The 21,626-nt window shown below is 28.0% G+C and overlaps 2 protein-coding genes across 5 annotated transcripts; one reads left to right on the top strand and one right to left on the bottom strand.

Annotated features, from left to right (window-relative positions):
• Positions 1-1,028: 1,028 nt before the first annotated feature.
• On the top strand, positions 1,029-21,439 carry LOC114942214 (ABC transporter G family member 23). Of its 4 annotated transcripts, XM_029317540.2 has the most exons (16): positions 5,213-5,379; positions 5,482-5,664; positions 10,886-11,033; positions 15,101-15,345; positions 15,953-16,130; positions 17,365-17,458; positions 17,544-17,765; positions 17,898-18,004; positions 18,295-18,526; positions 19,235-19,412; positions 19,625-19,740; positions 19,835-19,902; positions 20,001-20,089; positions 20,331-20,507; positions 20,603-20,689; positions 21,055-21,439. In XM_029317540.2, the coding sequence occupies exons 3-16, from the start codon at positions 10,924-10,926 to the stop codon at positions 21,264-21,266; spliced, it is 2,115 nt and encodes a 704-aa protein (XP_029173373.2). In that variant the 5' UTR covers positions 5,213-5,379; positions 5,482-5,664; positions 10,886-10,923; the 3' UTR covers positions 21,267-21,439. The 4 variants fall into 4 exon arrangements, with proteins under 4 accessions (XP_029173370.2, XP_029173373.2, XP_029173372.2 ...); XM_029317537.2 differs by lacking the exons at positions 5,213-5,379; positions 5,482-5,664 and adding an exon at positions 1,029-1,400; XM_029317539.2 differs by having other exon boundaries at positions 5,213-5,664.
• LOC114942215 (uncharacterized) lies at positions 11,530-14,005 on the bottom strand. The gene is made up of 3 exons (XM_085486700.1): positions 13,741-14,005; positions 13,239-13,417; positions 11,530-13,139 (listed from the first exon to the last, which is right to left on the bottom strand). Exons 1-3 carry the CDS (start codon positions 13,982-13,984, stop codon positions 11,931-11,933), a joined length of 1,632 nt encoding a protein of 543 aa, XP_085342826.1. The 5' UTR covers positions 13,985-14,005; the 3' UTR covers positions 11,530-11,930.
• Positions 21,440-21,626: the final 187 nt, after the last annotated feature.

Genomic DNA, 21,626 nt, shown 5'->3' with positions numbered 1-21,626 from the left:
GCTATTTGAAAATTATGCGAGAATCTTACAAAGAAACATTTCTTATTTAAAATTTCAATATATCACCAAGTATGAGCAATTGTTAAACTCAAGGAGTCTACCACCGATCCATAGATCCCCACCTTTATACATTACCATTACTTCGGGTGAATCTAGCGCGCCACTAAAACGAGGTCAAATACAGTCTTTGTCGGGCTTGTGTGATGGACGGAACGTTCGGTCAAGTTTGCAATATCGTATATTACACTCCGTGCATAGTGCGGTTTCTAAAAATGCATCGACATTGTTAATAAAATTATTTTAAAGATCTGTAAAATTTGTCAAATTTTGCTAACAATAAAGTTGTCTTGAAATTTTCTGCGAAATTAAAAGTTAAATTTAAAATTTATTAAACATTTTTTAATACTAAACATTTTAATTCTTTTAATCAAAAATTTCATGACTTATTAAAAGTTCTCTGAAGAATAAAATTTAAAATAAAAGTGAAATAAAAGAAAGAACAATTACTTTAACTACTTATACAATAAAACATGAATTTTAAAAAAATATAAAGTCAAAATAATTATAACTTCTATGTATTAAAAAAAAATAATAATTATATACAAAAGTATTAATGTTATTAATTTAAAATTTATTTTAAATTAATTAGTAAATTGTAAATCATCAAATTTCAATCACATTTATGGCTTTCTCCTTTAATAAAATTAGGTCAAGAAAGTAATATAAGTCGATAAAAATTTATAATTCATATATTTACTGTCAAAAATCTTTAATAGATATTTGGACTTCTACACACATTATGAAAAACTGAAAACAAGAATAGAATTAATATTAATATAATATCATGTATATATTTTATGGATATTAAATTCATTTAAGGATAAATAAGGATTAATATTTATGTATATTTATGTATTATAAATTATGATTTTTGTACTTTTTTATCAAGTATATAAATCTACAATTTTATTTATATCTTTTTTCTAAATATATTCCTGATGTCATCTCAGATTAATTAAATTAATTATGTTAACAAAAAAAACAAGCAAGAAAAATAATAAAACGCATATCATATAATAAAACGTACAGTAAAAAATATAACTAGCAAAAAGAACGGCGAGAAAGTATAAAAAAAAAAAAAAATGCTTATTAAATCGAAAGCAAACGAACTTCAATGAGAATTATACCATTCTAGTGTGAAAGTACTTTAATATTTTCGGAATGCTACGTTATTATGTGCAAGTCGATAAATTTCTCTCGTAATGATAGTACCTATATTAATGATTAACTAATTTTGTAACTGGACATTTTTCTACATCATCGATGCCACCACGCAATCGTAAAAATCAGCCATTCCCCCAGTAAATGGTGGTCTATGAAAATGTTCAAGAATCCAAAAGGTGAAGGCCTCCACTGTCACTGAAAAAAATGAAATAAGTGATAGGACGAGAAAAAAAATATAAAAACTTGTCTTCTCTTTCTTTAACTTATCTGTTCATAGACTTGTCTATAAAGTGTTTAAATTAGCATTATCGTATTTGTATTGCAAAAATTAAAACTTAATAAATGATCGATTAAATCAATTTTGTCCTGTTTCGATATTCTTCAGATATATTTCTCAATTCTACTTAAATTGAGGCTAATAATTAAATAGAGTTTTATGATAATACTACACAATTTTTGAATGTATACGTTTGTAATTATATTCTAGAAACGTTAGAATAGAATAGAAAATTACTTTTATTTTTCCTTTCTCTTTTTTTTATCTACGCAATTGCTAAAATTGCTAAATTACTGGATTTCATTACACATGATGAGAATCCACATTATATGTAAATACCACATGTATTATTTGCTACGTCAACAAAATAAAACAATACTTATTAAACAATGCAAAAGAAATATTGCAATTTGACGACCTTCTTTTGCAAATTATACAATTGATGAATGCTATAATCTACAATCTAAAATAAACTAGCTAAAATAAAACTTATTGGAGTAATATAAAAATTATTTTTCTTAAATATTGAAAATTTTGTTTATATAAATAATAATTAATCATTAAATTTTGATTAAATATTAAAAATAAAGTCTGTTTTCAATTTAAATAAAACTCACCAAAAGAAAAAAATTGGTTACTGACTTATCTGTTAGAGTAGAATTCTGTAAATCTTCGAATATCATGGCACAAATGCCATCGACCTAGAATTATACATTTCCTAGCATCATTTTACAAGACTACATCTTATGCACGCAATGCATTCTATTTATACAGCTGATTTTAACTTCTGTTACGAAAAGATTTTCTTAACGGTAAATAATCTACGTACCAATTTCTCCAGAACAGAATATATTTAGAATTGAGTTTGAGAATTATTTTCAGTTATCGAATATCTACGATAATTATTTTTGCATATATTTATATATATATAGCTTAAGCAAGTAATAATCAAAATTAATATTGAACGCTAGGAAAAACATGGTGAAAATAAACAACTAAATGGCCGAAACGTCGTGAAAGTATTGAATAAAATTGCTAGTTACGTCGAAATCAATTTGGCCAAGTTTAAGTAATAATCCCTTCTAAATCTATCTTCTCTTTCTAAAAAATATTATATTGACTTGTCGGTTTTCCGCGATGCTAATTGACTGTCTCGATTCGCTTTGTGCGTTATATTCATAGTATCGAGCAACTGTCATCACAAAAATTAATAATTAGTATTTGACAGTTGTTCAAAAATAAAATTACATTAAAAATATTATAATTACTAAAAATTTAATTATTCACATTAAATCGGATAATAGCGCGCGCTTGTGTTTTCTAATAATTAAAAAAAAATAATTAAATATATTTTGTAATTTTTCTTAGAAAATCGTGATGTGTAAAGTAAAACAAATTTTTTTTATTGTATAATAAAAAATATGTAACGAATAATGATTTGATTTAAAAAAAATATTCATTTATTAGACATAATTGTGAACCTAATTATATATATTATAAAAATATAAAATTAGACTATAAATAATGACCATTTAAAATTGATAAATACAAAATGTGCTTGCAAAATTTGTATTTTTTATGTTACGATGGTTGAAGGATTAGCTGTTATTGCAACAATTTTGAGATCGTTGCGTAAATTTTTCTAGATCTTTTTATACTTGTGATATTTGTGAATGCATAATTTATTCACATGCGTCACAGTTGCTTGCAATTTTACATTTTTTAAATTATACTAATTTTAAATTATACTTCTCATTTATATATATATATATATATATATATATATATATATATATATATTGTTATAATATGAGATTATTAAATGTGTTATAAATATTTATATGTTAATATAAATTATTAATTATTCATTTTTGGAGTTATAAGTTTTCACTTTTTATTTTATTTGTAATATGTACGGACACATACAAATCAATATGTTTAATTTTGTAAAATTATTAGAAATTATTTATAAACATTAATCAATTGTGAATTATATTAGAAATTATATGCACGCGCTTGTGTTGTCTAGTAAGATATACAATAGATATTGAATATATAATTAATACACAATGTTGAATAATATATGTATATATATATATATATATATATATATATATATATATATATACCCAGCTAACCATTTCTGCGGAGGCAAATGTAAATAAAAACTTTTGTTTTGTAAAATAGCCGCAGATAAGAAACATATTTTGTCATTACAAACACTGTGAGCATAAATTCAGTAAATATTTCCCAACATCTGTTAGCAGACTATATTGACAAAGTGGCAATGAGTAGCAAGCAGATCTGTCGAAAGTGTTGACAACAGATTGATGCCAAAAATGCAGCAGATCCTTCAGATCTAGGATTTTTCTTCGATTTGCTGAGCATTTGGTGCAAATCTGTCCTCAATTTACGATTGACAAATCTGTTCCCAGTCTGTCGTCGCACTGTTGACAGATCTGCTCTGGCGTTGCACCTAACTTGATGTTAGGATATACTTTCAACTTTTGATTGCAATTAGAGCGCACTCGAGGACACAGTAGGCCCTGGATTTGCAGCTATATTTGGTCGTATTTTGTTTCCCAATTGTTAACAATTTCCAAGCAAATGGTTAGCTGAGTATATATGTATGTATGTATGTATATATATGTATATAGGTCTTGAAATTGTGAATAAATATATTAAAATTGTACTTGTCATAAAAAATGGAACACACTACAGTTTACAAAGAGCAGTAATGCGCAACAATAAGAACAATTATATTCGGGAACAATTAGTTTCGATATACTGATTATGAATCTATAGTTTCTATTAGAAGCTTTGGCTAAAAACAATAATCAAAACTTGTTTGATAATTATTATAAGCATCTGCCATTTAATAGTAGGAACGCGAAAAAGATACTTTATCTTTTATTGAGCAACGTCCGGCATGAATAACCTTTCCCTATATGTATGTACGTACATACTGATTATAAGCGTGACTACGAACAATTTCTATAATGCTATATTCTACTTTAAAAAATCGTAGAGTAAATTTTTCTATATATGTATATATTCTTTTTATATTTCCATAAAAGTTTAGAAAAATTTATTCTTTATACTTCCATAAAAGTTTACTGGAAAAGTTACAAGTCTTATTTGCAGAAATTAAATAATATGAAAGAATTGTCTTTTATATAATATGTTATATGTTTAATGATAAAACACGATGTACATATATGTAATATCTGAATATTAGATGTTTATACAAAAAAAAATAAAAGTTTCAGAATACTATATATTTCTCTTTGCAAAAATTCAATAATATATTGTATCAAGGTAATTAGATAAAAAGATAAATAAATTGAATAATGACTTCGAAATATTAAGCTGTTTATATATTAATAGTAAAGCAACTTTGTAAAAAAAATTATATTAATTTAAATCCAAATATAGAAATTAATAATACCAACGCCTTGCTATTATCAGCATCACAGTTCGTACCCAGGAAACACCAAATAACTAATTTATAACTGTTAGTTGTAATTTACCACTTACAGTTACATAATAGTTACTTGGTGTTTGTTGCATAGTATTTATTTGCATATAGTAAATTATTAACATGTAAAAACATAATTAAATATGATAAATTAAATTACGAACCTGTTTTAAATATTTAATAACACTTATTGGAATTACAAATTGCTGAAATCAATCTTTTTTAACGTATCAACATCAAATGCGTGGGGATATACAGTAGTACAATAAAAAGCAGTATGCATGCTTAGAAAGCCGTCAGTCTTCACGTGGTGCGTACTGAAGAAAGATAGAATTAACAGAGAATATTCAAAATAGTCACATAAAATAAACGCTCTAAAACTTCTTCAAATCTACAATATGTAATATTTTATATAATTTGTATCTTTTTTGTATTAAATTAATACATTTTATATACATTCTAATTATATGTGACAATTAATCCAATATGATTTTTTAAACAGTGAAATATATTTCGGTATAATGTGGAAACATTAATTTTTTTCTTAATTTTTGATAACTAATTGAAGTGTCTCTTTTGTAATCGGAAAATACTTTTAAAGAAGAAATTGTTCCGGACGAAAACTCGCTCATATTTCAAGTATTTTTTGGAAAGGGAAGAAAATGTTACAGATTTAATTAGTGTGGTATGTATTATACTTTATAGAATAAATATATATAAAATATACATATCAAATAAAATAATAGAAAAACAGATATGAACTACAATAAAATATAAAAATTACGATACAATATGAGATGTTTTATTTGATTTGTATTCATTTTAAGAAATAAAGAAAATAAAATATCAAAAATGCTTCTTAACATAATTAAATAGTCAAAAGGAAATTAATTAAAAGTCACAAATAATATATATATATATATATATATTTACACACATTTTGTATAATACTTTTAATGTAAAGTAAATTAACTAATTAAAATTAAAGACATTTTTTTAATTAAATAGCATAGAATTTGATAAATTGAATGAGGCATCTAAAATCAATGTAATTGATATAAATAATTTAATTTATGAACAATTATATAAATATAATTCTTTCTGTGAGAAACTGATAAATAATAACGACTTATACGTAATATACAAATGAAATAGTTAAATAGATTAATAGATGTTAGTTATTTTATTTTGCGTAATATTTTTTTATTCTATAATATTTAATATAATATAACCACGAGTAGTCACCAAGCCTTAAAAAGTGTATGAATAATAATCAAGATCAAGCTCAATGTATACGAGATATATCCCAAGTAGCAAACTGAAGGCATTAAACGTCAAAATGACATCATTATATGTCAAAGTAACGTCATTCGACGTCAAAATGACGCACGTTTGCTCTCTCTCTACCTGGGATATGATTACATAAATTAGAAATTTAAATCTTATTTCAAAGCATGATATATTACAATAAAGTGTATAGAATATGTCTATAAAAATGAAATTATAGAAAAATAGGACCAATCAATGAATTGATAATAAAATAATTTTTCTTTAGTCATATTACAACAATTAAACGATTTATATCACTTATTATTATTGTCGGCATTTTAAATAAGTTTTTTATATTTAACACAGATCTACATTTTTATAATAATATTTATGTTTAATACATCTGTTATAATACATTCATATATGTAAATTTTTTAATAATTCTTCATTAGAAAAATATAACTATAACTAATAAAGAAAAAACAAACGATTAAAACGAATATTACATAGGGTGATCAGAATGAGTGTAGCAAACTTTGACAAATTGTTTGGAAGATTATTCTGAGTAAAAAATATTGATAAACATATGGATGCTAATATATATTCAATACTTGCGTAGTAACAAAAAGTGTATAATTTTATTTCTATTAAGAAATCAAAACAAGAAAATATGCAAATATCACAATTCAGTTTTATAATAAATATTCAAAATGTCTTCTTTAAATTTGAAAGCACGTATATACCATAATAAATCAAAGAATCAAGATTATGTAAATAAATGATGTTTGCATATTTTTCTATTTTATTTTGATTTCTCAAAAGTCACTTCCTATACTAAGCAGTGATTCACTATAAAAATTTCTGTTATTGTATAAATATTAAAAATAGCTATGTTTATTTTTTACCCAGAATGACCTCTTAAACAATTACAGAAAAAACAGTATTCTTGAAAGAATGCAAATATATGCCTTGATTCAAGTATATTTTATCCTTATAATTCTTTTTTTTCTGTGATCTATCAAAGTTTGTTACATTTATTCTGAATCACCCTTTATATATTAAATAATTTCGATCATAGCTAACAATAAGATGTTAATTTTTCACCTCACAATTATGAATTTCTGTAATTATAAAGTATGTGCATCAGCAAACACAGTATATAAATGTTATATACTTAAGCATGTTACATGTAACGTATATGTTAGTTGTAATTTCCTACTCATAGATGAAACATTTTTAATATTACATATATTACATTGTAGTTATATTGTCATTATATCCCAAGATAGCACTGACTTATCAATACATCAATGTGCTATTTGGTATATAATTACAATATAACTACAATGTAATATGTTATATTAAAATGTTACATCTATGAGTGGGAAATTACAACTAACATGGATGTTACATGTAACGTACACGTTATATTACCTGTTATATTCCGTTTTATTATAGCAATGAAACAATTATATATCGGTGTTTGCTTGGATACGACAACGAAATATGAAAATAAAAACTTTTGTACTCGGCTTGAATTATTGTGTTACAATAAAAATAAAATATCGACGGCAATCGGAGCCTGTGCGGATGTCATGCACAAAATTAAAAATTAAAATAAGATCTCAAAACTCATTTATTAAAATCTAAATTTAGATTTTAATAAGTGAGTTTTACTTGAGATAGCTATGTTTATTTTTTTTTACCCAGAATGACCTCTTAAACAATCACAGAAAAAACAGTATTCTTGAAAGAATGCAAATATATGCCTTGATTCAAGTATATTTTATCCTTATAATTCCTTTTTTTCTGTGATCTATCAAAGAAATCTTCTCATTTTAATTTTTAATTTTGTGCATGACATTCGCACAGGCTCCGATTGCCGTCGATATTTTAGAAATATGAAAAGTTTTTTAATGAATTATTATATGTCATAAAACATTTTTTTTAATCAATCTGCTTAAGATAGTCCAAAAAAGAAACATTTAAAATAATTAGAGAAAATTTTAAAAATATGTTTATTGCGCCTTATATTTACACCTGGCCCTTAATTTTTTTATACCTGATTTTGTATTTAAGCAAATCAATTATAAATACGCGTATTAATTATCACAAAACCAAATTGCCGCCGATATTATCAAACCACCAAATAGTTTACCAATATTCAAAAACATGTAATTTGATGTTACGTTGATGTTACGTTGATGTTACGGTAATATTATGTAAAGTATAAAACACGCAAAGACAAGATTTAATAGCATTTTGTTCGAATTGCTGATAATTGTTCTTTATGACTAGATTTATGAAAATTAAGCAGATTTATTAAAAATAATTATTTTTATTAATATGCACATTATTTTACCTTTATGTATTTTCTAAAATAAAATTAGTTGTTTGCATTCTTATGTAATAGACATTAGATATAATCAACACACATTAATATTCCTTTCATCAATTTTTTTATGTTAATTACGTTATAGTTCTATAACAACTATTTCGTTTTATTGCAAATAAAAAATGTTTCTCACTCTATACCTTCGTCAAAACAATAAACACGATTACGATCAAGTCAGCAAAAAAAAAAGGATTACCTTAGCAAATTCTATTGTTCTTACTTTTTTCTTCTTAACATTCAACCTGACATAGTGTGGATATAAATCACATTTTGACATTTATTACTTGAGCAAACATTCGATGACTCACATATAATGACTCATTTTATATGTATAAATTAATTCATTGTAGCACGCCTAAATTGGCCGTTTATTAGAATCAAAAATCTTTTAATAAATTTAAAAATCTATATATATGTAAAAGTCTTAAAATGTAGGATCGCTAAAATATAAAGTATTTCAAAAATAAAATTTCGCGAAATCGATTATTAACCATTAGAAAGCAGCACTGTTTCCCATTATTTTTCTTTTCTTCCTACAGTAGAATTTTCAAATACCAGTCACTTGAGGAAAAACTAGTCAGCGCTGAGATAACTCAAAATAGAAATATATTGCACAGTTTTTACATGCTATTGACACGGTTATGCGCTCGACTAGTTTTGTTTTTGATGGAAAATTTTATGAGCAGGTTTTCGGTTCGCCTATGGGGTCTCCTTTGTCTCCAATTTTGTCTGATATGGTTATGGACGATTTGGAATCATATTGTTTGCGTCAATTGGATTTTGAGCCCCATTGTTATTTTAGATATGTTGATGACATTTTTTCAATTATTCCGAAATGTAAAGTGGAGGATATGCTTACGATTTTTAATAGTTTTCACACTCGACTAAAGTTTACGTTTGAATTGGAGAACAATTGTTCCTTAAGTTTTTTAGACACAAGTGTTATACGAGTTAATGGCAAATTGACGACTGACTGGTTCCGTAAGCCTACGTTTTCAGGCCGTTATATAAATTTTCTTTCGAACCATCCGATGCGTTATAAAATTAGTGTGATCACAAGCCTCGTGGACAGGGCTATTTTACTCGCTGACCCTATGTTTCACGAGAAAAACATCATCTTAGTCAAACGAATTCTTCGTAACAATTGTTACCCGTTAACAGTCATAAACAAAATTGTTAACAGGAGACTTAGGGCGATTAAATTTGGCGGTAATTTTGGTGCGTCTAATCGAGATAAATTTGATACACGAAATGTTATAGTGTTGCCGTATATTAGAGATTTGAGCGAAAATATTACTCGTTGCATAAACAAAAATGGAATCGGTGTATTATATACCGTTCCAAAAAAATTAGACACTTTGATAAAAAGAGGAAAAGATAGTATTGATAACTTAAAAAGAACCGATGTCGTCTATAAGATCGAATGCGCGAATTGTGACTCTACATATATTGGACAAACAAAGCGACATTTAGAAACACGTATTAAGGAACATAAAAATAACATCAAAAAAGACACGACATCACACTCAGTTGTTAGTTTGCATCGGACTTGTAACGATCATGAGTTCCGTTGGGATTCTCCTGTGATTCTGCATCAAGAAAAACAAACAAGAAAAAGAGAAATAGCAGAAATGTTCTATATAAAAAACCAAAGAAAAAGCATTAATTTACAAAAAGATACGGAGAATTTCAGTGGGATTTATGATCGCGTTCTTGAAGCTATTTAATATATTATATTGTCACATGTTACATATTTATTTATTTATTTATTTATTTATTTATGTATTTGACTTTATATTGACGGTTTAAAAATTGCGAAAGACACAGTACTTTGGTTTTCTATTTCCTCAACGCGTAGTGACTAAGTTTTCTGCTAACAGTCAACATCTATTTATTTCGGGCTTACTTCTGTCAGTTATACATTGTTCATCAAAACAATGGTTAATTTTGTCGGGGTTTGCTGTAAATATGATTTATTGTATTAATCTGGTATGTAAACATATATATTTTTGTAAATTTATAATTATTTGTATGATTAAGCGCATTAAGAGTATATTTATATGTATATAACTGTTTATAGATTACTTGAAAAGGGCTGCAATGACAGCCGAAACGTTGTAAATTAAACTAATTATTTAAAATAAATTATTGCCAGTCTGGTCGACTTTAAAATTGGAGGAGAGATTTTCATTATTTATTACTGGCGACTCTTAAGGATTATCATTTATGAAATATATTGCAGCTCGATCGCTGAATGAACAATCCTCACCGTTATACAAGATGGTGCAGCAAAATTCAAATGCAGTGACTGTGAGGAATGCCGTGAAGTATTATACATCAGAGAAACCTATACTCGATGAATTGAACATGACTGTCCCGAGAGGATCCATGTAAGTAATCGCTATTCATTGAATTTATACAAAAGATTAATCGTTTTCTCTATTGAGAGAGTTTTGCTTCAAATCAATTGCAATTAAAGGGTTCTCCAAGAAATGTATTAAAAAAAAAAAACGCTATCGTGTCAGAAAAAGTACGATAAAGTAGCAATCATATCGATTTATAAAAGATTACTTATGTAATATTTTTAGCATTATTCGATAAATATTAAAAAAATGTGCAGTACATGTATCGCGTGGTATCTTTCCTACCAAGTCGATGTAATTGCTCCATCCATCGTTGCAAGTGGCCTGAAAATTGTCGTCACGCACTTTTCCGCGTACATTCACTCTTTGCTTAAATTGCCGTCAATTGCACAATAGCGGACACCGATAATCGCGTAACTTTCTAACAAGCGTTCGGATAAGGAACCTTTTGGATTCTATCTCGGAACCTTATAATCTGGCTCAATTGTACTAGTCAAGTAAAATAGTTATTTTCGCGCATGTTTTTGTCGCAATATGCAGATTTATTTAATACATTCTCTTACAAATACCTGAGATACATATTTGCCAGAATTAGGATTTGATGAGAGAATAAAAATGCAACACGACACTTTTATGTTCAAGTACTGTTCAATATTTTTGCGTGCTCAACATTTTTCCGCGCACGTGTAATTAACCCTCCTTTTAGTGTGCTAAAAAGTTTTACAGGTTTATTTGTAGATTCCAATGTACATTTGTAGATTCGAATGTTTGTATACGTGTATGTATGTATGTGTGAATGGATCGAAACGAGCATATCTAACATCCGGTCGTTCATTACCGGAATCGATCATGCGTTTCGGCGTGTTTTCTGAAAGATCTATCCTGAAGTAATCTCCGAGATTTTCTTCTCGCAGTGTTCCGACATCAGAGCATCTTGGGAATTTGCGTTTTTTTTAATCCTTTTGCCGATACTTCCACAGGATTTTCCGTCGGCAAGACTTCGTCTACCGCTTCTAGAATCTCGTCCATTGCCGATATGCTATCCATTTTTGCCTTTATCTCTTCTCGAGAATTGCTCTTGATTTTCTTTCTTGCCAAATGATGATCTTTTTGTTTTTCATCTTTGTTCCTATCCGAAGGAAGGATTTGTAACGTTCTTCGAGAAGGAGTTTCTGGTTCGTGTATTACGTTTTTTCTCGACGATTTATGCAACGTGACGCGCGTTTTACCTCGTTTTTGTTTATCGATTCTTTTTGAAGTGCTCTGGTTACTGATGTTTTTGCCCGACAAAATTGCACGTACTTTCTTTGCCTTGTTAGATCGATTTCCATGATTTTCGTAACCATTCGCGAGCGATTTATCATGAGGAGTGCTTGCCAATTTGTTTGTTTTTGATATTTTTTGATTAACCAAATCAGCTTTAATTTCCATAGATTTGTTCGTTATAAACGTTTGATTGATTAAAGGAATTTCCATAGCATTGGAACTTTTATTCTCAAAATTATGGCTACTGATATTCTTTACTTGCGGACGATTCATAATTCGCATCTCAATTTTAGGCTCAAGCTCTTCATTTTTGTCTATACTTTCAGTTTTAAATTTATCAGTCTTATCAGTATTATCAGGTTTAGGAAAATTTTTTATTTTTTTTTCATATAACGTCTTTGCTTTCTTACTCTCGACGTCTTCTTCACTTGAAACACCGTTTTTACTTTTATCTCTTGAAAAATTATTCTGAGAATTTTTGCTCTTTTTTGAATATTGTTGTTGTTTCTCTTTGGTTAGATGTTCTAGAAAAAATTCTGCTTGTTTCTGTAAATTTAAGAGTTTCCATCTGAAGCTGTTATCAAAATCATCGTGCAACTGCAATTTTGCGTCCAGCAATCTGGTTAACCATGATAAGCTATTTTGAATCGACTTGGTGTATTCCAAGAGCAACTCGCTTTTTGAATTTAATTTTTCTCTTTCATGCGCAAGTTCGATGAGGAGAATTTCAGAAGGTGCATAAAGTTGAAATTCTCTATTCAAATTCGTGGAACTTTGATAATGAATCAAATCTTGATGAGTTATTTTTGTCCCATGTTCTCGTATTAACAATATTGCGCGTCGCAAGATTTCGTTGACGTCATCTACCTGTTAAAAATAAATAAATTGTTAATCCAAATATTTTAAGTCTGATAATATGTCTTGATAAATATTACTAAATTGAATTAAATTTGCGAAGAAATCTACTAAGTTGCTGATGTATGATCGTGATGCCATGTTCCTTGCAAAAGCATTATTACACGTAGTTTTGCAAAATATCTCCTTTGACAAAATATTTCCTTTGACATTTTTTCTTGTGCCAAAGATTTTGTTCGGGCTGACATTATTATTGGCATTATTCGAAAGTCTTTTGCCGAGATGTAACTCTGAAAATAAATACATTTTTTAATTACATTAATAAACAAAATATTTTAGCTTCTTAAATTTTGATTATAATTTCATATGTGTGTTTTTATATTGAATATTATCTACAATATTGGACATATATTTTTCTCAGCGCGACTTTCGGCATATTTTTGTTAAATTATTACGCGAATGAGCAAAGAAAGTTTGAAGTGGATAGAAAAAGTAACTAAAAATAAGGATGAAAGTAATTAATATTTTCCATGAATTTAGGAAAAAAATTTTAATTCGTTTTTGTCTCATCTCACGTATACATATATGTATATCGAAAATAAAACCAACTCACCGGAATTCTGTTTATTATTATCTCTGTTGTTAGTCTCCTCTTCCGATTCCACGTCAGTTTGCGACTTTAGATTTGCTGCTTTTAATTTCGCGATTAATTCGTTGAGATCATCACTAAGTCTCGATTTATTTGCGTGCAAATTGATTGATATTGTGTCGTCATCGATCATCGATATTGATCCATGGACTGGCAAGGAAGAGAGAGCTCCTCCTGCGAGCAACAGGATCGCGATGATACTAATCATCGTGCCACGGTGAGACTAAAGCGAGTTTCAGGTTCGCCCGATGATTTTATGGTTTGTGCCAGATAAAGATATCATCTGCAGTTATTCGCGATCTAACGGGTAGAAAAATCGCACTGGCAGTGCCTAGAGGGAAAAAAGATCGATTGATTTTCCAATCCTAATTGACGATTTCAGATTATATAAATGTGATGTTTTTTATATTAATATTTATATAAATTGTACATAGTTTTCTGCGTTATTTTTCAAATGTGTCTAGATAAATTATTTGTTTTTTTTTTATCTTTATTCAGATTATCTTTATTTAAATTATTAAAGGATATATTATTCTCATTATTATATTAAATAAAAAGTGTTTTCTTTAATTTATTTAAGATAATATTTAACGAGTTTAATCTATGTTAGTGTAAACATAGAATTTTGCTTTTGCATTATATCAGTATCTTTTTAATTGTAAACAAATGCATAATATGTTACCAAATAGAAATATCTCCAAACAATCAGAAATTATTTAAATGAAACATATATGTACAACATGTATGATTGAAAAAAATCATGTAAATACATTTAATACATATATTTTCTGGCTAAATCTAAAAATGGACATTTTGACGTTACAAATAGGTATAAATGGTAAACGTGGCGTTAAGTTTATTTTTCGGCATTTCTCAAACAAACTCTCGAAAATTCAAGAGATTTTGCATATGTAGGCACCATTGTGCCACTCGGTAGTCGGCCACTAATCGTTTTCGCCAACGAGCGATCGTTACATTCGCACATATTTAATGATCAAAGTCGTGCGTGATTGTGACCAACGCTTTATTAACGATCCGCCACTTGCCATCCCGTATTGACTGATTGCAATTTACGGGGGAAATCGTAAACGCCATTGTTCTTCAATGAGGCAGAAAACGCAAACAGATAAGGCGGATATAGATAAGACTTTCAAGTGGGAATGTCCATACGGGGAAGTTATTATTATGCGAAATTATTTATTGCGAGACTAACGAAGATTCATCTTCAATCTTAAAAGTTCATGCTCGATATCGAGTGTTGATTGTCAAAATATGGTAAGGATTAATCATTGCTGAAGTTTCTCTCTTTTCTCGCCCGAAACAGATACGGATTGTTGGGCGCAAGTGGATGCGGCAAGACGACACTTTTATCCTGCATCGTCGGAGTTAAGAATATCGATTCGGGTGACATATGGGTCCTGGGAGGAAAACCTGGCAGACCGGGCTCCGGAATTCCTGGACCTCGTGTGGGCTATATGCCGCAGGAGATCTCCTTGGTCGGGGAATTCACTGTGACCGGTGCTCTCTATTATTTCGGCAGGATCAACGGACTCGAAGACGAGGAGATCGGTAAGAATCAGTGTTGTGCTTAGATGAATTTCAAAAATAACTATAGGTAAAGATGAGATGAAAATATGGTAATTCGTCTTAGATAAGATAAAGATGATTTTGTTTTAAATATATCTAGATAAAAGATAAAATTATGTAGATAATTTCATCTGGATGACTTCCAAATGATATTTTTAAGACCATTTGTGTTAACACAGTTATCAAAAAATGTAAATTATAAAAAGGATATAAAAATATATTTATAAGTTTTTATCTCTTACGCTGCTTAAATATTTTCATGCCGTACGATCCTAAATCAAGTTATCTGAACATTATTCTAGAGATAATTTAGTAAAAATAACACTCTTTTTCATCTAAGATGCAGATATAGATAATACATATTTTTATTATCTATGTATATAAAAATAAGATGACGCCAAAACTTTATCTAGATGATCATTTATATAATTTTATTTAGATAACAGCAAACACTGAATTAAAAATGTAGAAGAATAGATCGCTGCGAACGATACATTGCATATTTGTCTGCGAGATTTTATAGCATGGTATAATATAAGATATATTTTGAAACACACAAGCTGCAATTATCCCTTTTTATGTTTCCAAGAGACGAGACAGAAATTTCTCTCGGAACTGCTTCAGCTGCCCCCAGCAAATCGTTTAATAAAAAATATGAGCGGAGGTCAACAGAGGAGAGTCTCCTTCGCTGCTGCGATGATCCACAGTCCCGAATTCCTGATTCTGGACGAACCCACCGTAGGCCTGGATCCAATTTTGAGTAACAAGCAAGTAGATTTTGTCTCTTTCTTTAAAGACCACATATGCATACCGGGAATAGCAGGGTTGGGGTAATAAAACTAGTTAATTAGTTAAAAATTAAAAAAAAGTTAATAAATTAATAACTTTTAACTTATTGTTAACTTAGTTAATTTAGAATATATTAATTTTAAACTTCAATTATTTTTTATCTTAAACTTATTAACTTTTTTCTAAGTTAAATTTTTTTTTATCTCAGAATATCATTATTGTTTTTTTATAAGTTATAAATATTAATTTTTATGTTATTTGTTATCAATTGTAATTACCAAAAAATATATTTTTATATAAAAATCCAAATTTCCATGTTATTTGTTATTTAAAAGAATTAACAAACAAAATTCTAATTTTATATAAATAATATTTTTTAATAAAAAACCACTCCTCAATGTTTAAAGTCGACCAGACTGGCAATAATTTATTATAAATAATTATTTGAAATACAACAACGTTTCGGCTGTCATTGCAGCCCTTTTCAAGTACATCAAATTTAAAACAGTAAATCAACTTCTATGCAAACTACCGACAATGTTAACGCTTGTTTTGATGAACAATGTAAGACTGTCTTATTTTTTAAAATTAACTTTTGATTTGACTTTGGTTAATTTAATCTTAACTTAACTTTAACTGAGTTAATTTTTTGTTCATGCAAACTTTTAATTTAACTAAATTAATTTTATAAGCAACTAACTTTAATTTAACTTACAAGGAAACTAAATATTAGAACAATTCTGTAGCAATAAATAATTTATATATATATGTAAATTGAGAATGATGAAATGTTTCAAATAAAAAAAAAGTAGAGCCAATCAAGGAAGATCGATACATAAATAAAAACATATTTATAATTTATATTGAACAAACATGATGATTGTAAAAAAAATGTCTTATACAAAAAAATGTGTCTTGTTGATTTTCCTTGATTGGCTCTAACTTCTTTCCTAGAAATATATTTTCTCATTCTCAATTTACATATATGTAAATTATTTATTGCTACAGAATTGTTCTATAATATTTTAAATATATAACAGATAAACGTTTCATTTTATAAATTTTAATTTTAATTTTACTTTTTATAAATTTTGATATTTATAAATATATAAATGGTTATAAATTTAATTATTAAATATTTATATAATTATTAATTATTAAATACCATTAATTATATTAAACACCCAACTAATGTGCTTTTTCTCTGTGCAGCATCTGGCTCTATCTGACCAAGATCACTCAGGAAGAAGGCATCACCGTGTTGATTACGACGCATTATATCCAAGAGGCTAAAGATTCTAATGTGGTAAATTTCATTCTCTATTTTAGTCTTATATTCTTTATCTTATTTTTCGTTTGAACATTTTTAATATATCTTTGACGCTACGCAGATCGGTTTGATGAGATGTGGTAAATTGTTAGCGGAATCGTCGCCTGCGGAATTGCTAGAGCAATTTCATTGCTCATCCTTGGAGGAGGCATTCCTAGGCCTGTGTCAGGCGCAAGATAGTACAATGCTTGCAAACGCTTCTGAGGTCCAAGGAATCCAAGATATAAAGATCGAAGAGGATCAAAACGTACATCAAAATGAAGATAGTTATAAACGAATGAAGGTATATATGAAACAATTTATATACTATTTTAATATTGCTATAAAAATATAATGTATATAAATCAGTAATATTTAAATTATTAAGAGCCGATTTAATATTCTTATTATTTAAATAAAAATCAATTATGTTAAGGGTCAAATTGCGGAGTTCAGAGCGAGATCGATATATAATGTCTCGGCATCGAGAAGATTCAAGGCTTTGATGATAAAAAACGGTGTACAATTTTTTCGTTTTTACTCGTAAGTATTTATCAATAATTAAATAATTTAATTATCTAATTATCTATAAATCATTATTATCTATATATTATTATTTATTATCTATTAATAATTTTCTAGTGGGGAAAATGCATTTGCATCTATAAGAAAAATTTTAACTTAACTATTCTAATCTCGATTTTTTTGAACATGCAACAAATACATGTTAAATATGAAATGTTACATTTCGAAAAATTCAATTTTATTGATTGTTATATGAGATTCACGTATGTTGTGTGACAAAGATAATAATAAACAATATATTTCTTCAGAGGTATAGTTTTTGCGCTATTATTTCCGCTGGCACAAGTCGGCTCATTTTTCGGCGGAGTCACTGATGATCTGAAAGATGTATCGATTGGCATCGTCAATGAGGAAGCTGGCAACTGCAAGAATAACATCGGTAACAACAGCATATGGTACGACCAAGAGAACTTCATCTGTCGCTTTAGTAATCTCAGCTGTAGATTTATTCACGAGTATGGCGACTCTATCGCGGAGCAGGTAAAGTGACTTGAAAATCGATCATATACAGGATGAGTCATTTTAATTAACGCACGCAATTATTTCGGAAACAAAGCATTTTAGAGAAAAATGTTTCAGACAAAAGTTTTATGGTTTCGAGGGGGCCATAAGATGGTATCATTGGTTTAACATTGAAGAGTCATTTAAAGGTTACGTGAAGGTCATTTTAATTTTTTTAAATGGCACTCCCTATTTTTTATTGCATATTCTTGTAGCTTACCTCGAGAGCTTTCCAAAACACTATAGTCAAATGTTTTTTCGTGAAGTACTTTTTGAGTTATGAAGCCCCAAATTTGCAATATTTTGATTAAAATACAAAATATCTCGTAAAATATTCACTTTCTGATAGTTTTATCTTACATTATTCGATTAATCAAGGCAAGACCCAAGCATGGTCCAGTCAAGGCAAAACCCAAGTTTGCGTGCGTTACTTAAAATGATTCACCCTGTATATCGCCTTTTTTCCCTTAATTAGCATGTTTTCCTGCAAATTTATATAGACATAAATCGATAATGATATTACAAATCAATTGCTAAAACACTGATGCATGTGTATTCCTCGAAGAAGCGTTGTGATATATGAAATCTAAAATGTATTAATATAAATAATATATATAAAAAGATATTTTTCATGTATAATACCTATTTTCGAGGAAGAAAAAATTAATATTTAAATTTTATTTGCAGAAATATTATGATAGCGTGTCTGCAGCATCTGAGGCTACACGCAATGGTGATCTCGTCGGCGTGATGCATTTCAACCACAATTTCTCCGAAGCTCTGCAGAATCGAATTCAAGACTTTTCAATTCCTGACTTAAACAACATTCTGTACGGTACAATTAATGTATATCTTGATATGGGTGGTACGTATATACTATATGATTTATGCTGTGTTTCATAATAAGATTTTAAGAAATTTTTAGATATTTAAAAATTTTTTTAAATTGTTTTAATTATTTCGAATAAAAAATGTAAAAAGCAAATTAAAACTATGTTAGATTCCAAATATCTTACGGCTTAATGAAAATGGATCATTGACAGAATTACAAATATCAAAATTGACATTTTGTTACAGACATGCAAATTGGGTTATATATGGAGAAGAAGTTGTATGAACGTTTCACAGAGATTTTTGAAAATGTGATGAAAGACTGCGGGTATTCACCAAGAGTGGGCTCATTGCCTCTTCGAGTGAGTATATTTGTTATTACGTTGCAATTAAAATTTTTCTCATAGTAAAATAAATAGAATAAAAATAAAAGGACAAAATTTTTATCGATTTCAGTTCGATGCAGTTTATAGTAGTATGGACGATGGTTATAAATATTTTGTCGCGCCAGGTTTCATAATGATGTAAGCATGTTTACTCGCATATAAACATATGCAATCTAAATCAAAATCTAAAATACGATCGGTCATTATTTTGCTAAAATTGTTTATACTTTGTATAGATTGCTCTTTTTTCTGGCTACCACAATCTCCGCTACCTTGATAATTACAGATCGAGCAGAAGGTGTGTGGGATCGAAGTCTAGTTCAAGGTATATAATTAATTATTGTAATCAGATTTTTTTTCTAAAATTATTTCCCAGCAAACACCAAGTAACAATTATATAATTGTTAACAGTTATATAATTGTTACTTGGTGTTTGCTGGGTTCTCAATTATTTTTTCAATTCTTATTTCTAATTATTTATCATGATTATTTATAATTATAATTATTATAAAATATAATATATATAATATATAATAATATAATACATTTATAATTATTTATGATAGGTGTCAAGAACAGCGAAATTCTGGTGGCTCATATTCTTACTCAGACCACACTAATAATCATCCACGTTACGATGATAATGACCCTATTCTTTCCTATATGGGATGTAGAATGTAAAGGATCATATTTCGATGTATTTTTGCTCATGTTTCTTGACGGCTTTGCTGGATTAATGTACGGTGAGTATTCTACACAATGTCTCGAAAGAAGCGACAACGATTAAGAAAAATGAGTAAAATTAATATTTCATTGGCGTTTTGTAATACATTCTCAGGTTTTTTCATCTCCGTTACATGCAAGAATCACACTATGGCAAATTATGCTTCGGCTGGAAGTTTCTTCCCCCTAATAGTAATGAGCGGTAAGGCTTCATTTTCTACTCCATTTCCACAATTGTGTTTTATTTTTATTTATTACTCATATTGTGTTACATTAAAAAGAGGGGCAGTGCATATTATTAAATTTAATGCTATTGCATTATATATATATTCATATAATTTTTTCTTTATACTATTAATAATATTATATGTGTGTATATATGCATATATATATATATATATATATATATATATATATACAAATATACACACACATAATATTATTAATAGTATAAAGAAAAAATTAAGAAAAGTTCATCAAAGTATACATAATATAAACAATGTCTTTGTAGCAAAGAATTATTTATGTATATTAATCAAACTTTTTGATAATTTTATAAAATTGTAGCATCCATATGGCCAGCAGAAGGAATAGAAAGCGAGATTCGCTGGCTCAGTTATAGCATGCCGACGACCTGGCCGGCTATAGGCTTGAGAGCAATCATTTTCAAGGGTTATTCATTTGATGACGACGAAGTTATCTTTGGTATGCTAGTGAGTATCGCATACATATCGATTTTATTTATTATTATTTTATTCGCCTTAAGGTCGAAATCTTAAAACGATAGCATCTTTAGAAATATAAAGGAAATTTATTTGAAAAGAAGATAAATATGCCTTGCATATTAGAATAAACATTGATTCAGTTAGATGCAAGGTATTTTATCTGACTGCAACCAAAGTGTATTTATTAATTTGATGATATTAGAAAATATAAAAATATTTTATTTTTCTCTTTGAGTACTATTCTCAAAAAGATTATTCTCGAAAGAATAATATTACATTTATTGATAATATTTATTTATATTCCTATTATCATTATTCGTAATATTTATATCTTATTTTTGTAATTGAAGATTTTTTATTCTTAATATGTATCTAATTATTATAAAAGTAATGTTAAATTTTAATAAAATATTG

This window comes from Nylanderia fulva, unplaced genomic scaffold (assembly GCF_048542155.1).
Source record: "Nylanderia fulva isolate GAGA-0341 unplaced genomic scaffold, ASM4854215v1 Scaffold47, whole genome shotgun sequence".
Lineage (NCBI taxonomy): Eukaryota > Metazoa > Arthropoda > Insecta > Hymenoptera > Formicidae > Nylanderia > Nylanderia fulva.
This window is presented reverse-complemented; position numbering and strand designations above follow the sequence as displayed.